This window comes from Mandrillus leucophaeus, unplaced genomic scaffold (genome assembly GCF_000951045.1).
Source record: "Mandrillus leucophaeus isolate KB7577 unplaced genomic scaffold, Mleu.le_1.0 Scaffold698, whole genome shotgun sequence".
Classification (NCBI taxonomy): domain Eukaryota; kingdom Metazoa; phylum Chordata; class Mammalia; order Primates; family Cercopithecidae; genus Mandrillus; species Mandrillus leucophaeus.
This window is the reverse complement of record NW_012107563.1, coordinates 577,832-600,884: the sequence shown is the minus strand read 5'-3', so window position 1 is coordinate 600,884 and position 23,053 is coordinate 577,832. Positions and strand designations below refer to the sequence as shown.

The window sequence follows — 23,053 nt, the reverse complement described above, 5'->3', positions numbered from 1 at the left end:
TAAGAGAGGCAGGGGATAGTCGTGATGGAAGAATTTATCCAAACAACAGATTTGTTGAGCTATAAATGTAACAGTTTTTGAATTGCTTTAGTCATAGTTTTATTTTAGAAGGTTTAGCAGAAGCACTGAAATCATGGTAGTACTTTTTTTTTTTTAATGGTCGCTCTGTTAGCAGAATCAAGTATCTTGATTAGCTTGTAATTAACACCATGTTATTGAGGTAAAAATAAAATTGAGAGAGAGCAAGTCTGTCTTAAGAATCTCACCTACCGAAAAAGAACTCTGGGCTTAATTACTTTATATGTTGTTCCAAAATTTCACAGCTTGCAGTAATAAGATGCCTTTGAAAGGAATAGAAGTTCTGAAAAACCTCATTGTTCAAAAATGAATCTAATGAAGAAAAGAGAGTGGTAACAAGAAAACTATAACTGTTTTCTTAAGGTAGATAGTATAAAACCTATGACAGATTTAGAATGCAGATCTTGGCTCACTGCTACCTCCGCCTCCCAGGTTCAAGCAGTTCTCTGCCTCAGCCTTCCGAGTAGCTGGCATTACAGGCACCCACCACCATGCCCTGCTAATTTTTCTGTACTTTTAGTGGAGACGGGTTTCACCATCTTGGCTAGGCTGGTCTTGAACTCCTGACCTCGTGATCCACCCACCTCAGCCTCCCAAAGTACTGGGATTACTGGTGTGAGCCACCGTGCCCAGCCTGTTTTTTCTTTATAGCATTTTTTATTAATGCCAATTATCAGTGAAAATCTAGATTCATTTAACTGACTGCCATTATATATTTTTCATGCTATAATTTCTTTATTAGTCCTCTGTAGTTTATATTTTCACAATTAAAAATTTATTTGATTTTACCATTTTAATATTTTAGTCCCTTCCCTTTATGGAGCTGTTCCCTGCTTTTACATAAACTTGAGTTTATACAAATGTTTAATTTTGGATTGATTACTTTATAAATGATTTAACATGGAATTTCTTGTATGTATGGCGCTTCTTTTTAAACATGTAATTGTGATATTTGCTGTGTTTACATTTTCTTTCATAACAAAAAGTATCTCCCAATCTTTGTGTGTTTGTGTATGTTCTCAATAGGCCACTCCTCAGGATAGTCAGGAAGGAACATTTGGGTCAGAGCATTCAGCATCACCATCACAAGGGAGTAGTCAGCAGCATTTTCTTGAACCTGAAGTCAATTTGGATGATTCCATAGATATTCAGCAGCAGGTAAAAGTAAATGCTTTTCTGGGTCATAAATATCTAAAAGTAGCTAAAGAAATCATATAAAATATTTTATACTAGCAGTGCCCTGAATATATTTTTCCCATGCTTAAGCTCCACTTTGTAATTGTTTCACTTATTAGTCCAAGCTTGTCTAAGGCCTAAGCGTGGCCACTAGGCCAAGCACGTGGCCCAGAACTGCTTCGAATGCAGCCCAACACAAATTAAACTTTCTTAAAACATGCGAGATTTTGTTTGTTTGTTTGTTTTTTAAAGCTCGTGAGCTGTCATTAGTGTTAGTATATTTTACGTGTGGCCAGAGACATTTCTTCTTCTAATGGGGCCCAGGGAAACCAAAAGATTGGACACCCCTGTATTAGGCATTAATGCTTCTATTGTGAATATTTTTAAAAACAGAATTGTCAGTGTATAACTCTGTGTCAACCAGCCTTTCTGTTTGTTTGCTGTTCTTTTGACTTTCAAGGATATGGATATAGATGAAGGGCAAGATGGAGTGGAAGAGGAGGTCTTTGAACAAGAAGCTAAGAAAGTGGCAGTTCGCTCAAGATCAAGAACACATTCACGATCTCGTTCAAGGTTCTACAATGATATTTAATAATAGCTCTGTATGAACTTTAAAATGTTGGCTTTATTTCTTTGCATCAGGATGAAAGGAAATGTTTTCCTTGGGATGACGTATTTTTTCACAGTCTCTCAGAAAAAAAGTTATTCCAAAGACAAGATAATCTTTGTTCTGTTTTAATTGGTATATCTGGCCATTTATTTCAGTAATTTACATAAGATTGGCAGCCATATCATGAGACTGGGATTTTGAGTTATATTTTATTTTAGTTAATATTATGATGACACCCAACTGAGAATATTGTTGCCCCTGAACAACAGTTAAATCAGGCCATATTTCCTGGATTCCATTTCATCTCACAATGATACCCAAAATGGTTATAAAAATAAAACTACAAAATTTATTTTTATAAACGTTATAATGCCAAACCATTATAAAACATAGTTTTCTTCATGAGTTTAACTTAAAGGCATCAGTCTTTAACGTTTTTGTATCCTATTTTTTTGCATCTGAATGCCCCTGAAAATCTGAACAGTAAATACTGGGAGAGGGGCAGTACGTTTGATGAGTTTTTCACTCATTTCTTGTTCTTGTCACAAAGTTCTTTATATTTATCTACTGCAAATGAGAGCCTGTCAGTTCAACTTTCTCTAGACCCACCTCGTATCACTAAATTATTTTCCTGAAGCAGTAACAATCTTAATGCTGAAGTTATCTTTGTCATTAGCAGCATCTTACTAAGCATTTTGAAGAGAGCTCAATGGCATGTGGTTGACAGGCAAAAAAGAAAGTGTTTCAGTGTCACCTTCTACAAGCACCATAAAATTTTATAGGTTGGAAACTACTAAGCAGAATTATGTAGTGGCCTAATGCTCTGTCACTTAAATGGTCTTTCAGTTTTCTTTGGTCTTTCATTCCTGTTCTGTTTGAAAAATTGAGTTGCAGTACACTAAGAGAAAGTAAGGTCCTTTCTAAAATCTTTTTTCGTCTTCATTGTGAATAGTCACCCATAGTCAGAATCACTGCCAACTAATATGGATCTAAGCAGTACACGGATTTAAGTAAAATGCATTTTTGAGACTTGATTGTAGTTCAGAATATTTTAAGATATTGTCACTAAATATAAGACAACTTTTTTGTTGTTGTTTGTTGGGTTTTTTTCCCTCACTTAGAAGTGAGAGATTTGATAGAAAGAAAACATTGTCATTAGAAGTAAAATAAAAATTTTTTGTAGATCACCAAGAAAACGAAGGTCTAGGTCACGGTCTGGCTCTAGAAAGCGTAAACACAGAAAGCGATCACGCTCCCGCTCAAGAGAACGAAAGAGGAAATCATCACGGTCGTATTCAAGTGAAAGGAGAGCCAGAGAAAGGGAAAAAGAAAGGCAGAAAAAGGGATTACCTCCAATTAGATCTAAAACACTGAGTGGTAAGTAACATATGTCTACAACGCTTTGGTTTCAATTAATACTTTAAAAATAGTTATCTGCTACAAAGTCTCTCAGCCAAATTTTATTTTCAGATTAAGAAGTTTAAAAGTGGTTTGGTAAATGAGTAATTTTGTCTCTGGCTTTTGTAACATGGTAGAGAAGAGAAGAAAAAGGAAGAACAGATTGCATTCAAATACCAAGGTCATTGAGGGTTGATTGTTTTTCAAATGCAAGTTAGAAAATACATAACTAATGATACAAAAAAGCAGACTAGGCTGGTATCTGTAGCATGGACACAGTGGCTTCTGTCTATAGTATTCTAAACAATTATGGCCACCAGGTCTGTAGGAGTAATTATTAAAGGAAGCATATACTTAGCTATATCTAATTTTTAAAGTAATTATAACATTATAGGTTAGCAGTACAGGATAATTGCTACTGTACAAACTTGGCGCGGTTACGTGTTAGTCATTTACGTATGGTTAGAACAGATTTGGTAGTGGTGGGGTTTGGTTTTGGATTAGGCGTGGGGAGGTTTCACTTGGTAGGAATGTTAAGCACAGCAAAATAAGTTTTAATTAGTGCCAAATTCTGCCTAGGGTGTTCTTGGTGGGTTATGACTTTTAAGATGAACTAAGAGTTTACATACAGGCAAAGAAGTACATAAAATCAAGCAAATTGTCATTCTTTCCGAAGAGCTAAACATTGTTTGTGTTACCTAATTTCTGAAGACTTCCATGTAAATTCCCTCTGATAGGGAGTTAGAAAAATAATTGGTATAATTTATGCTACTAGAGCATCTTGGAAACCCAGACCTGTAATAAAAGGCAATAGCCATCTTCTTACTAAGTTTTGGCAGTTTTATAGGCCTTGGCTATCTTGGCTGAATTTTATCTGGTTGTGAGAGCTAGTGTCAACCTGATAATGATTATTCTTGCTCTAGAAGTTTGTTTATCCCTTAGGGTGAGGGTATATGTCCCAACATTTTAGTGCTGGCTGATAAAAGAAATAATATCAAAGGTCTGACCATAAAAGTCTCTACTGTGCTTTCTCGTATGATTACCATTAAGACGTTCAGAATCATCTATTTATTTGCCAATATTAGCGTAAGGATTTTATGTGGAGTCTCTCTCATTTAGTTTCTCACTTGATTTGTCATGTTCTTGATGTCACTGTTTACATAGTTTTGGGTTTTTTTTTAAACCATTTATTTAACTTTCTATTTTATTTTCCTTTAAGTTCTGGGATACATGTGCTGAACGTGCAGGTTTGTTACATAGGTACACAGGTGCCTTGGTGGTTTGCTGCACCCGTCAACCCGTCATCTAAGTTTTTTCTTTTTTTGTAAATTATACTTTAAGTTCTAGGGTACTTGTGTACAACATGCAGGTTTGTTACATAGGTATACATGTACCATGTTGGTTTGCTGCACCCATCAACCTGTCATCTACATTAGGTATTTCTCCTAATACTGTCCCTCCCCTAGCCCCCCACCCCCCAACAGAGCCCAGTGTGTGATGTTCCCCACCCTGTGTCCAAGTGTTCTCATTGTTCAGTTCCCACCTATGAGTGAGAACATGCAGTGTTTGGTTTTCTGTCCTTTTGATAGTTTGCTGAGAATGATGGTTTCCAGCTTCATCCATGTCGCTGCAAAGGACATGAACTCATCCTTTTTTATGGCTACGTAGTATTCCATAGTGTATATGTGCCACATTTTCTTAATCCAGTCTATCAATGGTGGACATTTGGGTTAGTTCAAGTCTTTGCTGTTGTGAATAGTGCTTCAATAAACATACGTATGCTGTTTACATAGTTTTTAACTGTGGAATTTATTCTTTATTTCTGCTTTATTTTCGTGGGTACAACAAACAGCAAGAAAGAAACTAAAAAGCACATGAATAAAAAGCGCATAACCAAATTCAGGCATGCCTCGTGTTATTGCAGTTCACTCCATTGTGCTTCGAAGAGACTGCTTTTTTTTTTTTTTTTTTTTAAATAGATTGAAGGGTTGTGACCACCCTGTGTTGAGTACATCTACTGGCACGATTTTTCCAATAGCAGGTGCCCACTTTGTCTCTATGTCAGCATTAGTTTTTTTTTGTTTGTTTGTTTGTTTTAAGTGATAAAGTATTTTAAAATTAGGGTATATACATTGTTTTTTTAAGATATAATGCTGTTGAACACTTAATAGGTTATAGTGTAGTATAAACATAACTTTTATATGTACTGGGAAGAACAATTTTATGTGACTCACCTTATTGCGATATCTGCTTTTATTGTGGTGGTCCAGAACCAAAGTTGCAATAGCTCCAAGGTATGCCTGAACAGTGAAAAATAATCTGATTGTTTAACTCATAACTCTCCTTATTCAAAAGCAGTATCAATTTGCGGTGGTTTGTATTCTTTCTTAACACATTTTAAAGATATGGTAGTGTTTCATATTATTTGTTGATCCTTAGCATGGATTTTAGAATGCATGGTTTTTTTTCTTGAATAGTCTAGAGGATATAAAGCACCAATGAATAATAACATTCCAGGAATCAAGTGTCCCTTCTGCATGGGATAGCAAGAATCATTAGTGCTTTCTGGGGAAAAATATGGAGTTCCCTATGGGAAAAATGTGTAGAGAGATAATATTGAAAGAGATAGGAAATATGGAACAGAGTTCAAGGAGATTAAGGCAGCTGGAATATGCAGAAACAGTAATAAAGAGAAAAAAGGGAATGCCAGGTGCAGCAGCTCACACCTATAATCCAAGCTACTTTGGGAGGCACAGGCCAGCAGATTGCTTGAGGCCAGGAGATTAAGACCAGCCTGAGCAACAAAGTGAGATCCCATCTCTACCCAAAAAAAAAAAAAAAAAAAAAATTAGTTGGGCAAGGTGGTTCACACCTGTAGTCCCAGCTACCCAAGCAAGAGGTGGGAGGATCACTTGTGCCTAGGAGGTCGAGAAGCTACAGTGTGATATGATTGTGTCACTGCACTCCAGCCTGAGGAACAGAGCAAGACCCTGTCTCAAAACAAAACAAAACAAACAAACAAAAAAGCTAAAAGAATCCTTAAGGCTGAGTACAGTGGCTCAAACCTACAATCACAGCACTTTGGAAGGCCAAGGCAGGAGGATTGCTTGAGGCCAGGAATTTGAGACCAGCCTGGGAAATAGCAAGACCATGTCTGTACTAAAAATAAAAACTTAGCCAAGCATGGTGATGTGTGCCTATAGTTTCAGCTTCTGTGGAGGCTGAGACAGGGAGGGTGCCGTAAAGCCAGGAGTTGGAGGCTGCAGTGAGCTATAATTGGGACATTGCACTCCAACCTCAGCCTGGGTGACAGAGCAAGACCTTGTCTCCAAAAATAAAGGGGCAGGGGAATTTATTCCATGATAGAGCTCCAGACTTCTGTTAAGGGTTTGTGGTAGATTGAATAATGGCCCCCTAAAAGGTATCTACATTTAAATCATTGGGACTTTTAAATATGTTGCATTGTATGGTAAAAGGGACTTTTCAGACCCTTTTAAATTAGGTATCATGAGGTGGGGAGATGAACCTGGATTATCCAGAAGACCCAGTTTAATTACACAGGTACATAAGGGGGAAGCCAAGTACGTTGAAGAGAAAAGGTGATGTGATAATGAAAGGAGAGAGAATTTGGGAAATGTTGTGGAGGTGGTTTTGAAGACAGAGGATGGGACCATGAGCCAAGGAAGGCAGGCAACTTGTAGAACCTAGCAAAGGTAAGGAAACAGATTCTCCCCTAGAGCCCCGCAGAGGGAATGCAGCCCATTGTAGATATTCAGAACTATAAGATAATATATTTGTTTTATTCTAAGTTCATGTTATTTTGTTATAGCAGCAATAAAAAACTGTTACAAAGCTAGACATGGTGGCTTGCCTCTAATTCCAGCACTTTGAAATCACTTGAGACCAAGAGTTTGAGACCAGCCTGGTCAACATGGTGAAATTGTATCTCTGCTAAAGATACAACAAAAATTAGCTGAGTGTGATGACGCATACCTGTAGTCCCAGTTACTCGGGAGGCTGAGGATGGAGGATCACTTGAGCCCGGGAGGTGGAGGTTGCAGAGAGCCGAGATCACATCACTGCACTCCAGTCTGGGCAACAGAGTGAGACCCTGTCTCAGGAAAAAAAAAAAAAACAACTAAAAACTTGATGCAGAGCTCCTTGAGACTTTAGTGGAAGATTAAATTGAATATACATAGGATAAGACTTACAGGAGATAAACAGCTTGCAGGGAAAGAACAATGACCAGGGACCCTGTGTTCACTAAGTGATTCCTAAAGCTTACAGAGGTCTAGAAGATGTTAGAGTTCTGACTAGCCACAGTGGAGAGACCTGGTTGAAAAGTGTAGGGCACTGAGTAGTGATCTTGCCAAGGGACTAAATTAGCCATAGGGTAAAACCTGCCTTAAACCTGTCTTATTATAGATAAAAGGTAGCCAGAAATGTGGACATTGACATAAATCCAAATACAATGTATGAAAATTCTGCAAAGGTATCAGCTATAAATATTTTTTAAATAAATGTCTTCTGTAAAAGGAGGCGTTCATGGAGGCATGAACAGTACAGCTGAAAGTAGGCAAGATGTCTCATGTTTAATATTTGTTAAGGGGATGTGGCTTTCAACAGTTAAGTATCTTTAAGTCTTTCAAGGGGTTAGGGGATGGTTCTGATTTGGCCATTTTTCCTTTGTATCTTTACACAAAGGATTGTTTCCTTAAGGATAAGATGCTGTTTTCAGATTTATCTCTTGATAAGAGAGACATATTCACTTAGTCCTTCCAGCACAGAAAGACACTTAAAAGGTTCACAGGCGGGTGCAGTGGCTCACGCCTGTAATCCCAGCACTTTGGGAGGCCAAGGCCGGCGGATCATGAGGTCAGGAGATCGAGACCATCCTGGCTAACATGGTGAAACCCTGTCTCTACTAAAAATACAAAAAATCAGCCGGGCGTGGTGGCGGGCACCTATAGTCCCAGCTACTCGGGAGGCCAAGGCAGGAGAATAGTGTGAACATGGGAGCCAGAGCTGGCAGTGAGCCAAGATCGAACCACTGCACTCCAGCCTGGGTGACAGAGTGAGACTCTGAGACTCCATGTCAAAAAAAGAAAAGGAAAGGTTCACAAATGGGATTACGGTGAGAAGTAGTTTTGAAACTTTGTTACACATTAGAATCACCTAGGGAATTTTACAACTCTCAGTTCCCCGTCTTTGATACTGCATGCCACTCATCCTTTTAGAGTGGGACCCTGGCATCCACAGATGATTCAAGTGTGCAGGCAAGCTTGAAAACAGGTGACATGCAAGTGGTTGAGTTGGCAGAGATGTGAATTAATACTTGTGATTTTAGTTGATTTTAAACATAACAGATGCAAGTGTTCATTGACAATTATTTAAAAATATATTCTCTTAAATTTAATTATTATGTTTATTACTGCTTTTTCCTCAGCTACTTTTGAAAGAAGTAACTGTATCTATATGATTTAGGTCATTTGTCTCTTATGTCTTGACAGTATGTAGTACTACTCTCTGGGTTGGGCAAGTGGACAAGAAGGCAACACAGCAAGACTTAACCAACCTGTTTGAAGAGTTTGGACAAATTGAATCCATTAATGCAAGTATTAGTTCTTAATAATTTAAGGTTTAAAAAAAGGAGGTTTTTATTAATACAAAGAGTCACTTCTGTTCCTAATTAGCCCAGTAATGTCTACCTTAAATAATACACATCTTTAAAAGGATTGCTTTACTTTGATAATGTCTGTGTTTATTTTGATGCTGTTTCTCTCCTTAATTATTTTTATTTTTTAGTGGAATTCTAACAAAATATTCTTGAGTTTTATAACAGTGTAGCATGCTTGGTTCCTAACATCATCAAATGTTTGAGTTAGCAGGAACCCTATCTGTGGTCTAGTTTAATTCCTTTTTTAAAAAAATGCGTCTAAGGAAATGGAGAGTTCCACAGAATTGTTGTCACTTGCACATGATCACATAAGCAGTCGTGGAGACACAGCTGGGCTTGGGATCCCAGTTTCTTTTGCGTTTTTCTTCTCACTGTCTTGTGCTCTTTTACTCTCTTTTTTATCAAACAGAGCAAATGTCAGGTAAGAAAATTAGTATGGCCAGCGAATTGTTAGTAAGTTGAGCATAACTCTTTCACTCTGGATTCTGGCACTAGTTTTGCACCACTCAGTCTCCTCCTTTGAGTCTGTTTTATTCTTCATGAGGCCTGATGCTTTTCCCTGAAGGTTAGACATCTTGGTTTGCTATTTTAATTGTTCTTTTATTTAAAAATTATGTGCTCTGTCTTCCTTCCTCCTGCTGTGTGATGAAATGTTTTGTAGTCATTTGTTTGGGGAGACATTTATCTATCCATTCATCCATCCATACTGGTAAGCAGGAAGTATGAGGAGACCAAATTCATCAGGCTTCTGATTTCATTCCCTGTGGTTACAGTTTTATGTCTGTGGGATCTTTTTATCATTATTTATCAGAAAATTGCCCAGTTTTCCTTTCTAGTCTTATTTCCCAGTCTTCCTTAAATGGCCAAACTTGACTTTTCTGTAATAGTAACAGAATTCTTTGTTTGAGTTGAGTTGAACCATTTTGCATCTTACTTTTGACTGTGTATGATCTCTTTGGAGCCTCGTTAAGAAGCTGGTTAAGTAATTCAAATATGATTATTTTCTAATGAAGAAACTACGTGATTTGCTTAAGTTACACAGGTGATAAAAAGGTGATTGGTTAAGGATTTCAACTTGGGTACTTCAGATTTCTGTCTATATACCACAAGAGTGCTGTCGACTTCTCTTATTCTTTTGTCTTTTTAGATTTTACCTGTTAAAACATCACTATCTTTCAGAGTCTGTAATCATAGACTTTCTCTGAAGTTTCTTTCTGGTTTACCCCTACCGTTAAACTACTGATTCTCAGTTCTAGCTGCATATCAGTAATATGTCTTGACATTTGAAAAATTAGGGATGCCGATGCTCAATGTCTTCAAATTTTTAGCAAAGTGCACAGCTGCATACATGGGTGATTCTGACACACAGCAGGAATCATTGCTCTGAACACACCTTGTGTCCAAGTAACATTTTGTATTTTCCTGTTTGTTGATCATGTTTGTAGTCTTTATTGTATCGTGGTCGCTTGAGCATCTGTTTGCCTTATCCCTCTCCTCTATTGTATTACTTTTTGAGAGCATAGTACTTATAAATAATAAGCACTAAGTTATTTTGTGAAATGAAGATTCATAATCCACTCATTTAATTTTGGGGACGTCAAAGACAAAAAAGTCCATTCAGTTTGGCATTTAGTAGGTCACTGGTGGGCTTGAAGAGAGTGGAGTATTTTCCAGTGGGTTGGTGAGGAATTAGAGTTAGATTGCAATAGATAAAGAAGAATGTCAAGGTTTAGATAGACTTCTCTTTTAAGAGTTTGATATTAATATTAAAGAGACAGTAGCTTGAAGTGTTAGCAAGGCCGAGGAAAAGGTTTCTGTGTAAGCTTTAATAACAGATAGGGCTTATTTTAGGTATTGAGTGAAAATAAAATGATAGAATGCCTTTTGAGTTTCTCAGAAAGAAATGCTGTGCATAGTTTTCTGAGTTAATATATTAAGGATAATTTTATGGTCTGGTAGTTGTAGAATAGTTAAATGCTTTATAAATCAGTCTCAAATCTTAACACTGAGGCTATTTTCTTCTTGTTAAAACCTTTGCCAGAAGCACTTGAACAAAATAAAGTTTTATAAGACTGAAAATTTTTATCAGTTCTTTCAGATTATGGATTTTATATTAAGGATAAGATAATTCCCCAAAAGAAAAATCCTCTTTGCATTACTCAGTATAACATTTGGAAAAATTGAGTTAATATTGGGAATAAATTGTTGCCTTCAAATATTTTGACCATATACTACTACTTTCCTTTTATCTGGTGGCATTATATATATGAAGTTATACATTTTGTTTTGTTTTGTTTTTAATAGTTCTTTTTCTGTATTCAAAAAATATTGCCATATGATATTTAAGATTTCATGTATCATGGCTTATGATACCTAATTGAGTTTTGAATTTTGGGATTTTAAAAGTTGAGTTATTAATTGTACATGAATTGTACCTACTAATAAACAGCTGGAGGAAGAAAGGGGAAAATAAGTCAGTAATCTATCAAAATTGAAGTATTAGTAAGTAGTCAATGTTTTGTGTCATTTAAACCATAAAATACTGGAATGAATTTGTCGTCTTATACCATTTCTTAAAAAAATTTTTTTTTATTAGATGATTCCTCCCAGGGGCTGTGCTTATGTCTGCATGGTTCATCGACAAGATGCATTTCGAGCTCTTCAGAAACTCAGTTCTGGATCGTATAAAATTGGGTCCAAGGTCATTAAGGTGAGATCTGGTGGAGTGGAACTTGGGGTTGGGGGGGCAGTATTTTTAATGTCTGTTATGTTAAAGTCTGAGTTTTTCACAAAAGGGTCACAAGCTCTTTTATTGGATTATTAGAATGTCTCTGTATTAAATTCTTTTTAAATGTTATGGACAAACCTCATCAGAAACTTATTGTTTCAGTTCATTGAGTTACAGAATTAGATGTAGGTAAGAGTAAGTCCAATAACGAGAACTTCAATTACTTCCTTCAAATTACACTTGCACAGCTTTCTGAGTCAACTGGGGCACCATTCTATGAGCCGAACGTGTTCATTTTATAGTATTGTCTTTCATTCACTTTTCCTCCCAATATTCCTTAACTATACCTTCTAATTATATTATTGATTTCTTTGTTTTGACATGTTTTTAAAAATATAAACCAGGCCCTTCTGAAGAGATTATCAGAATATTTTTATTTTCTTCCTAGTCTTTATACTGAGAATGTTTTGAGTATCTTTCCATTACTTTCTATGATTAACTCACAATTTGCTTTCTGTTATTTGAAGTTTATCTCATCAGTTTCTGCAACTGAATTAAAAACTTTAGAATAACTACTTTCATTAAAGTCAATATATGCTTATCTGTTTTCATTCATGGCTAAGTTTCTTGTGTAAACTAAAGTGTCCCTAGTCTCCTCTGGAATAAAAGATTTTTTCTAAAATAACGGGCCAGGTGTGGCAGCTCACACCTGCAGTCCCAGCACTTTGGGAGGCTGAGGTGGGAGGATCACTTGAGCCCAGGAGTCTAAGAACAGCCTGGGCAACATGAGACCTCATCTCTGCAAAACAACATAAAAATTAGCTGAGTGTGATGGTATGCATCTATGGTCCCAGCTGCTTGGGAGGCTGAGGTGGGAGGATCTTTTGAGCCCAGGAAGTTAAGGCTGTAGTGAGCCATGGTCATGCCACTACACTCCAGCCTGGGTGACAGAATGAGACCCTGTCTCAAAAAGTGAAGAAAAATGCTGTTCTAATCACCCCTGATGTAGTTTGACATTTTTATGGTGAAAAGTGGATTTGGATTTTCTTTGGAAGTGCATTGCACTATTAGAGTTACAATAAGAAGTAGGAATCCTTTATTGTAAATACTATGTCTAATGTAAGTTTCATTTTAAAAAACAAAACTGGTGAGGCGCAGTGGCTCACACCTGCCCAGCACTTTTGGAGGCCGAGGTGGGCGGGTCACTTGAACTCAGGAGTTTTTGACAGCCTAAGCAACATGATGAAACCCCTAACTCTACTAAAAAATAAAAAAATTAGTTGGGCATGGTGTTGCCTGCCTACAGTCCCAGCTACTGCGGGGCTAAGGCAGGAATATCGCTTGAGCCCTCAGGGTCGAAGCAGTGAACCATGATTGTGCTACTGCACTCCAGCCTGGGCGACTGAGTGAGACCCTGTCTCAGACAAAGAAAAACAACTGGAAAAAAATTTTTTTGGCTACAATTAGTTTTCCAGCTCTGCTTTTCCAACTATTTTCTAAAACCAATTTTATTGTGTTTACATTGTTTAAATAAAATTTCGAACTTTTTACCTTGTTTTTATAGTATGTGTATATAAGCTTTCTTTTTTCCTCTTCCCATTTACAATAGATCGCTTGGGCTTTAAACAAAGGTGTAAAAACAGAATACAAACAATTCTGGGATGTGGATCTTGGAGTTACATATATACCGTGGGAAAAAGTTAAAGTGGATGACTTGGAAGGTTTTGCAGAAGGAGGCATGATTGATCAGGAGACGGTAAATACTGGTAAGAATTCTAAGGTCTTTTTATTGTTAAAAAAAGTATGGTTAGAAGGTTGTAGCTGAAATGAATTTGGGGTGATAGCATTAACTGTGTATCCTGGATTCATCTCCCAAAAAAGACAAAAGATACATTCCTGTGCCCTAGTGTACATGCTTAATGGGACCTATTTCGTAGATGTCAAAGTATAGATTAGAAAGTATGGAAGTCTATATAAATGTAGCATTTTTAAATGTATGAGTTTTTTTTTTTTTTCGTTTTCATACTTGAGAGTTATGTGTAGGAGGGATTTTTAAAACTAAATATTTGTGATTGCTTCAGTTTAAGTGGGAACTTGGGAAGTTTCTTTGAAACACTTTGCAGATTATTTTGAGTAGTATCCATGTTGAAAATAGCAGGAATAGAATCTTAGTTTAGGGAGGTTCAGATTCATACAATGTTAAATACTTTCTGGAATGCCTTTTACAATACCAAATGATCATCCAGCCTGCTTTTTTTTTCCCCCCCCAAAAATTGTCTTTTTATTTTAAAAGATTTCAGTTAAAAATTGACAAAATGATTTGCAGTTATAACCAATAGGAAATCTAAACATTTGAAAAAGAACTGGAATGTATATACACACCTTTTTTCTTCACACCTTAGCTCGTTTATCAGAATTAGCTGATTTTCCGAATATTTGTTTCTCAGACCAATGCAAAATTTTAAACCATTTTTGTTTCTATTAAACTCTTCCTGTCAGGCCTAATCTTCACCCCACCCGCGCCAATGGCTGCTTATTCCAGTATCTTCACTTAGTAAATATTTTACTTTGTACTGTGTATCAGGCCTAATTTTAGGAACTGGAATTATAGCAGTGAGATAAATAGACAAAAATTCTTCCTCTTGTAGAGTGTAGCGCAGAGGTCAGCAACCTACTATCCATGGTCCAAATCCTGTTGGTAGCCTGTTCTGTAAAGTTTTATTGAAACACAGCCATGCTCACTTGTTTACCTATTTTATATTACTTTTTTTTTTTTTTTTGCAATAACAGTTCAACACTTGCAGCAGAGAACACATGGCCCATAAAGCCTCAAATGCTATAAAGTTTACTAGCGCATGTTTCACACATTATCTGTGAAGAAAACAGATAAAATAGATAAATAATATAGTACTTTAGTGTCAGTAAGTTCAAAGAAAAAAAATCAGGGAAGGGAGATGGGCAATGTGGGTGTGGAGGTGTTGCAGTTTTTATGTGCTTGTAGAAGATCTAATGGAGAATGAGATATTTGAAAGTGTAAGGCATGCAGCCATCTGGGGAAAGAGCATTCTATACGGAGGGAACAGCAAGTGCCATGTTTGTATTCAAAAATAAGGAGACCAGTATAGCTTGTGCAGAGTGAGTGAGGAAGGAGTAGTAGGAGATCAAGGCAGATAGGTACAGAGGGGCAAAGTCATACAAATCTTACTTACCTTACTTGATCTTTACTTTGAATGAGATGGAGAAGCATGAGAGAGGAACCATTAGAGCTTCTTTGTTCTCTTTTTGCATAGCTGTGTTTTCAGAAGGATTTTATTGTATTGGATTAATACTCTTCTAGTTGGTCTTCCTTTGTTGTATTTTGTGATTAAAAAATTGAGTATGGTTAGTTCCTCTTATATCAGCCAGCCATTGAGATATACGTGTCTATTATATCCCTTCTAAGTGTTTTCTTTAGATGAAATATTTTAGTGTCTTTCCTTTGTGTCTCATGTGTCATGGTTTTTTGAACTCCATAGTATCCTAATCAGATTATTCTGGGCAGAAGTCTAGAGTGGCACCTACAGTTTTGGATATATCTTAAAGATGTGCCAAGGTAGATGAAGAATTTAGATGTGAAATAAATGAATACAAAGAAGAAAATGAAAAGTTGCACCTATCCAAAGGAAATCAATTTCAAATATTTTGTTTAGAGTGGGAAACTGTGAAAAGCTCAGAACCTGTTAAAGAGACGGTCCAGACAACTCAGAGCCCAACTCCAGTTGAAAAGGAGACAGTGGTCACAACCCAGGCAGAGGTTTTCCCTCCTCCTGTTGCTATGTTGCAGGTTAGTGTTGAAGTGGGTCTGTTTTGTTTTTTTTTTCCTTAATGTGTTCTTTTACATTTCTGTTTTTAATCATGTATTTACTTTATCAAACGGGAATGAAAATCTCCATATCAGAATAAATGGTTGTCAGTAGTTTTAGGGAAAAGAATATTTCTTCTAAATCTCTTGGAGAAAAAAAAAAAAGTCTGCTAATGCTGTGGTATCATTGTGCTAAACACATTAAAATAAAGATAAATATGGAAATATTATTTCTGAGAACTCACAGGATTTTTTTAGATTCATATTTTTCTGAGGAGTCAAATTGATAGAACAGTAAGTTATTTTAATGAGTTTAATCAAATACTTTTTGAAAAATTATTTTTAGAAATGATGTCATTCGTATTTAAATATGTTTATTGAACAAATATTTATTGAGTACTGGCTCTGTGACACTCACTTTTCTAGGTATCAGTGAAAAACCCCCACAAATCTCTGCCCTTTTGGAGCTTTTATTCTCAATAGTGGTGACAGAAAATGTAAAATAAATATGATTATGAGATCCTATGGAAGGAAAAAGGTAGCATAAGGCTGATCTATTTTAAATAGAATGGTGATGATAGACCTAATTGAGAATGAGAAATTTGAGCAATGACTTAAAAGCACTAAGGGAATTAACCATGTGGATATCTGATGAAGAACATTCTGTTCAGAGGCAACAACCAGTGCAAAGGTCCCACACCAGGAATATGTTGGTGTGGTCCAGGAGTGTTAAGTGGGCTAGAATAAAGCCAGTGAAAGGCAAGTTAGTTGAAGATAAATCTTTCTAAGGACTTTGGCTTTCACTTGGAATGAGATGAGAATGGTGGGTCTTTACATGTGACAAAAAGAGAGAAAGATGAGGAGCCATTGGAGGATTCTGAGCAGAGGAGTGACTTGATCTGGCTTACAGTTTTAAAGAATTGCACCGGTTACTAATTTGAGACTAGGCTGTAGTGAGCTTTGAGTAGGGAGACCAGTTAAAAGACAGTTGTAGCAATCCAGATGAGAGCTGGTGATGGCTCAGAATAGACTTCTGGAGTGTCTGTTGCACTGGAGGTAATGAGAAAATAGTGGAGGTAATGAGAAATGGTCAGATACTAGGTGTATTTTGAAGGTGTTGTAACTAACAGGACTTTTCCTAGTGTGATTGGATTTGGGATTATTATGAGCAAAAGCAGAGGCAAGGTTTTTAGTCCAAGAAATTGGAAAGATAGAGTTACCATTAACTGAGACTGGGAAAGACTGTGAGAAGAGTTTTTTTGGGAAGGATGACTGGAAAATCAGTTGTTTCATACGTGTTAGGTAGAAGTATCTTTTTGTCAGCACACTTGGGATGTTGAACAGACACTTGATGTAACGTGAAATTTAGAAGAGAGCTAAAGCTGTGGTGCAGATGAATACTTGCGACTTGTACCTAGAGTGAGTAAAACGTACTTATGCTAGGATTAGAAAATAAATTTATGAGAAATCTAAGCCATTCTAAAGCTGTTATTGACATGCTTCCTAATGGTGGTTAGGTTGCATAGCATAGGTGTTACTGAGTGGGAGATGGCAATTTAAAATGGAGCATAATACTCAGTTTCAAACTAGGTGACCATTAGTTTACATCACTTGAATGTAAGATCAAATTCATAATCTCCAAGTAAAAACTATCTGTTGAATAACATGGCCTTGTTTTTACCCTAAGTCGGTTCACTTGCAAGTATACAAAAAGGGGGCATAAAACCCTTTTTAATAGTATTTGTTACCATCCTGAAAGAGAAATAGAATAATTTGCCTTTAGTTGTTCCAAGATGCAGGTGAATAAACTGATGACTGAACTTTTTTGTCTGTCCACAAAAGATTCCAGTGGCGCCAGCCGTACCTACAGTTAGTTTAGTCCCACCAGCATTTCCTGTGTCGATGCCGGTTCCTCCTCCTGGATTTAGTCCGATTCCTCCACCTCCTTTTTTACGAGCAAGTTTTAACCCTTCACAACCACCACCTGGTAAGGAATTTTTGTTTTAATATTTGAACTCTATTTAGATTATCCTTTAAGTTGTTGTTCTTTCAGATTTAAATACCATAGAGCAGTGGTTCTGAGACCTTAGCATGCATAGGCTTGTTACAGCACAGATTGCTGGACGCAGCCTCCACTGTTTTTGCTTTACTCGGTTTGTGGTAGGGGCCAGAGAGTTTTCTTTTCTAACTTGTTCTCAGAATGCAGATTGGTGGGAGAAGAAGCACTGGCACAGAAAAATAGAATTTCTTTAGAATAATTGAAAACCATGGCCAGGCATGGTGGCTCACATCTGTAATCCCAGCACTTAGGGAGGCCAAAGTGGGCAGATCACTTGAGGTCAGGAGTTTGAGACCAGCCTCACCAACATGGTGAAATCCCATCTGTACTAAAAATACAAAAATTAGCCAGGCGTGGTGGCTCAGGTCTGTAATTTCAGCTACTCGGGAGTCTGAGGCAGGAGAATGGTTTGAACCTGGTAGGCAGAGGTTGCAGTGAGCCAAGATCACACCACTGTGCTCCAGCCTGGGTAACAGAGCAATACTTTGTCTCAAAAAGAAAAAAAGGCAAAAAAAAAAAAGAATTACTACTCTTAATGTAAAATTTCTGTTGCAGTTTTTATATGAAGTTCTCTAATAATTATCAGCATTTCATCAGAAAATTTGCGTTGTCCCTCCTAAGAATCAGTAGGCTCCATTTAGACATTAGAAATTATATTTAAAAGGCTAATTGAATTTGTAATACTTCATTTTGACCTAATAAATTATTTTTATTCTTTAAATGTGGAAGACTTCACAAATTTGTGTGTTATCCTTGCACAAGAGCCATGCTAATCTCTGTATCATCCCAATTTTAGGGTATGTGCTGCCAAAACAAGTACTGACCTAATAAATTACTGATAAACCAAAAAAAAGTTTCTTGAATTAGGTTTTCCAGGTATAGATTACTTAAACACAACTAAATATATAGTTTAAGATAGAGGTTTTAGGCTGGGCGTGGTAGCTCACACCTGTAATCCCAGCACCATGGGAGGTTGAGGTGAGAGGATTGCTTGGGTGCGGGAGTGCAAGACCAGCCCAGGCAAAGTGACACCCTGTCTGTACAAAAAATAAGAAAGTAGCCAGGCGAGGTGGTACACACCTATAGTCCCAGTTACTCAGGAGGCTTGAGCCCAGGAGGTGGAGGCCACAATGAACTGTGTTCGCACCACTACACTGCAGCCTGGGTGACAGAGTGAGACCCTGTCTCAAAAAAAGAAAAAGAAAGCTTTTATTATTAGACCATGGGAGATTAGGTTAGAAGAATGATGGAGAGATACTTGTGAACTCCTGGAAGCAAGCGATCCTCCCAAAGTGCTGGGATTACATGTATGAGCCACCGTGCCCAGCCTAAAAGCTCCACCTTAAACTATGTAAGCAGTTATATGTATTTACTTTATGAGATACCCGTTTAAGTTACAGTTTTTACCTAGAAACTCTGATTCAGGAATTTTGTTATCAAGTTTATTGGGTCAAAACAATATATATATTGTTTTTCCAAATTAAAATGTATTTGAATTCATGAATTATTTGCATATTATAAGAGAAGAAATACAGTACGTTGACTTCTGTAACTTAAGTTCTTAGATGTTGGGTAGAGTTTTTAGCAAGACTAAAACATAAATTTGTTGTCTGAGAATAGTTGTAATTTATAGGTCATGTAATTGTAAATGTTTTAAATTACAGTTTAACGTGTAATAGGAAATTGATACAGATTTTAATAACTTTATTTTAAATATTGAAAAGTTTAATTTTCTCTATTTGTGATGTCAAAATTAAATATTTCAGAATTTTTTAAGTTATTATTTCAAAAATCATAACCATATAGGCTTTATAAAGTCGTTCCTTATTAATTTGTTGAAAAATCATGTATTTTTATTCTTTTCTTACTTTTAGCCACTTTTTTAAACGTACAAAAGGTATATCTTATTAAAAATATTAAATATGTGTATCATATAATTTACCACAAAACTTAGTTACAATCAGGATTGTGAGAAGAGGAACAAACCTTGAATATCAAAGTAGATTTTATAGTTTAAAATTATTTTAGTCATTATTTTCTAGTTGAATGTAATGGTAGCTTTGTATTTCAAAAAGTGCAAAGAAGCAGATTTACAGTGTGATATTTAAAATGATTAAAAAGCTGAGCGCCATGGTGTGTGCCTCTGGTCCCAGCTATTCGGGAGGCTGAAGTAGCAGGATGGTTTAAGCCAGGAGTTTGAGACCAGCCTGGGAAACATAGACTCGGTATCTAAAATTAATAATGTAATTGAAATCATTAAAAAGTCAATATTAAATAGAAGATTTGCTTCAATGCTTAAAACATAATATGTGTTATCCAAAGAAACAGAAACATTTTGATCTAGTGAGTAAACACGTGTATCAAATAAATAAAATGGCATATATAAACAGTTTACCTGGCTCCTATTAATCTTTGATTTTACAGCACCATAGAGCATGCTACAGGACTTGAATAGGTAAATAAATAGGATGTTCTCATAAATCAGGATCTCTTTGCTTTACCTAGCTTATTAGGGATCAAATAAGGCAGCATATATAAAAGCCATTTTTAAAATAGAAAAAAAATATATAAATATGAGGTTGTAGTCCATTTTAAGAATATGAAGTTTCGTTTGTAGCTATTTGAATCTTTGATTTAAAGTAAGTAATTTTTCTTGTGCTATTTTTTGGGTTCTTTTTTTTCCATGTAGGTTTCATGCCGCCTCCAGTTCCCCCACCTGTTGTGCCACCCCCTGCAATTCCACCAGTAGTACCAACATGTAAGTTTTCTACTTTTAGAGTTTTCTTTACTCATGGTAGTATTAGTTTCAGTGTGTCAGTTCTCATTCTTGTGAATTACTGTTAATATTTTTATTATGAAAGCTTTAAGACAAATGCATGTTAGATAATTTCTGAAATATTAATGGTAAATGATAGTTCTTATTTAAATTTGCTTGATTGTCTTAAACTGTCTTATGATTGGTTTTATTTTAGTCAAAATTCAGAGAATGTCCTCTCATCCTATTTGTGTTTTTTGTTTTGCTATGTGTATTAAATGTCTTAATGTTAGTCCAGTCCTGCCCCAGTCCTCCCTTTTTTTTTTCTCCTTCAGTTTCTTTAGTGTTTATGGGTTAATGGATTTTTTTACTTCTAGTCAGTTGCATTTTTTTTTTTTTGAAGTGCAAATTGTTTCATCTTTGGATGGTGGGAGACCTGTGTTGCCTCCCTGTCACATTAGTTTTGAGAGCTACTTAGCTTTTTGGCCCAGTATATCCCAGACAAATCTTGTGTTTTCCTCCCTCCAATCTGAGAGTCGGCCATTTTTCCTATTGGGGTACGTACGGTATCTAGAGAATTCACTCTGGGTACTAGATTCTCATTTTGCTCTTGGGTTTTCATTGAGTCTAGGAATTTTTAGTGGACAGAACTAGAAACTGTGCATTTTGAACAGAAAAAAATGAATAAGCACTATTAACAAATTAGCTACTTTGATTTTTATATTTGCCTGTGTTCTCATATACTGAAAACAGTAACATGATTGCTTTTCATTATTGTGCAATACAGACATACACATAGTAGTTTGAAAGTAGTGTTACTGCCAACAAGGCTGCTGGATGAAACTAAGATTTTTCTCCCACTTTTTTTTATCCCAAAGGTGTATAATCATAACTAGGGGTACATGTGCATGTATCTATAAATATTTGTTTGTTACATGAGTAACCTATATAACAAACCTGTACATGTACCCCTGAACCTAAAAGTTTAATAAAAAAATGTATAATCAAATTACTGTTTATCAGGGTTAACTGAAATAAATCTTTCATTTGTAGTTGTGGTGCCAGTTTCATATGTGATTTTTTTTTTTACATTTTTATGGGATATACACTCTAGCCTACTTGGTTTTGATATCTGTATTTTCTTTACTAGAGTAGACATTTCAAAAGTAATGCAACGCAACAGTAAATACAGACATTTATTCATTTCCTTTTTCCTGTCATTGGACGTTACAGAAATGCTTAATATACCCTTTTAATAATTTTTTCATTCTAGTCTACTCTTTTTGTACATTAATTCTCCAAGCTTCTAAAAAACCTTTAGTAATTTAGGGAAGACTACCTCAAAACTTAGACTTGAAGAGTGTATGTGATATATAAAGATTTTAACTTTTGATTATCTAATTCATTTTCCTTGTATTCTTAAATTTTGTCTCCCTTTCAGTGTTTACATAGCTTTAAAATTTGGCCGGGCATGGTGGCTCACGCCTGTAATCTCAGTACCTTGGGAGGCCAAGGTGGGTCAGAATTGTTTTAAGAAAACCTAGAAGTAGGAATTAGTGGCCGGGCGTGGTGGCTCAAGCCTGTAATCCCAGCACTTTGGGAGGCCTAGGCAGGTAGATTACCTGAGATCAGGAGTTCAAGACCAACCTGGCCATCATGGTGAAACCCCGTCTCCACTAAAAATACAAAAATTAGCCGGGTGTGGTGGCTCACGCCTGTAATCCCAGCTACTCGGGAGGCTGAGGCAGGAGAATCACTTGCTGAGATTACGCTACTGCACTCTAACCTGGCCAACCCAGCGAGACTCCATCTCAAAAAAAAAGATAGGTTTAAAAGTGTTTCTTTTTGTTATTGTTGGTTCATTAGGAAGAATTGTTTATTCTTTCTGAAAATTAGACAAAGTGTTGAGAAGTCATTTCTGAATTCACTATTCACAGAGGGTAACGAGAGCCCACCTCCCAATTTTTTCCTAGTTCACTAATTTTGGAAAATATGCAGTCAATTAATGGAAAAAGAGAAATAGTTGTGTGCCAGATGCTATCCCAGTTGCCTTTACTGTCTCATTTAATTCTCTTAATTCTCATACATGACCACAGATTTATTTTTGTAGCTCTTGTATGCTAACAGTTTTTCCCGGGTAATCTAGAGTTACATATGAAGATAAAACATTTCCTAAGTTCTACAAGTATGATTTTACAGTATTCTAAGTGACATAAATTGTACTAAAAATTTTAATTGTGTAATTATTTTATATTCCTCTGGTTGTGTTTTTTAATATGTGTGACAAATGCCCTTAGGGATATCTCTGCCCATTCTTTAAGATGGAAAGTTTGTAGCTTCATATTTGTAGTCCACCTTATGTATTCTCATCTGATGAGTTTCTAACTTCATTTGATAAAAGGTAATGTTAAATGAATGTTAGGACCTTAGTACATTGTAATTGCAGGGGGATTGGGCAGATTTTCATACTCATACATTTCAGTCTGCACTAGTCATTTCTGTATGTTTAGACATTCACTTATCTGGCATTCCTAGAAAATTATTAATTTTTTTGTTACTAGAATTTACTTTTTTTGAGTGCTGGTCTTAACATTTTTGGTGAAATATTTCTGAAAATTGTTAGTTTTCCCTATTTTTGGATAAAGCTTTCTAAATGTAATTTAGCCTCTTCATGATGACTCATTTTGTCATTTGAGCATTGGTTATTATATATAGTGTGCTTAGTAATACA

The 23,053-nt window shown here is 36.2% G+C and overlaps 1 protein-coding gene across 1 annotated transcript in view; it reads left to right on the top strand.

Annotated features, from left to right (window-relative positions):
• The window catches only part of LOC105527879 (T-lymphoma invasion and metastasis-inducing protein 2-like), a 564,729-nt gene that overhangs the window by 63,770 nt on the left and 477,906 nt on the right, over positions 1-23,053 (top strand). Inside the window, 9 exon segments of the mRNA XM_011964376.1 lie at positions 1,105-1,236; positions 1,715-1,827; positions 3,048-3,241; positions 8,773-8,873; positions 11,536-11,649; positions 13,277-13,433; positions 15,357-15,490; positions 17,351-17,495; positions 20,257-20,325. Coding sequence (XP_011819766.1) covers positions 1,105-1,236; positions 1,715-1,827; positions 3,048-3,241; positions 8,773-8,873; positions 11,536-11,649; positions 13,277-13,433; positions 15,357-15,490; positions 17,351-17,495; positions 20,257-20,325 — 1,159 coding nt within the window.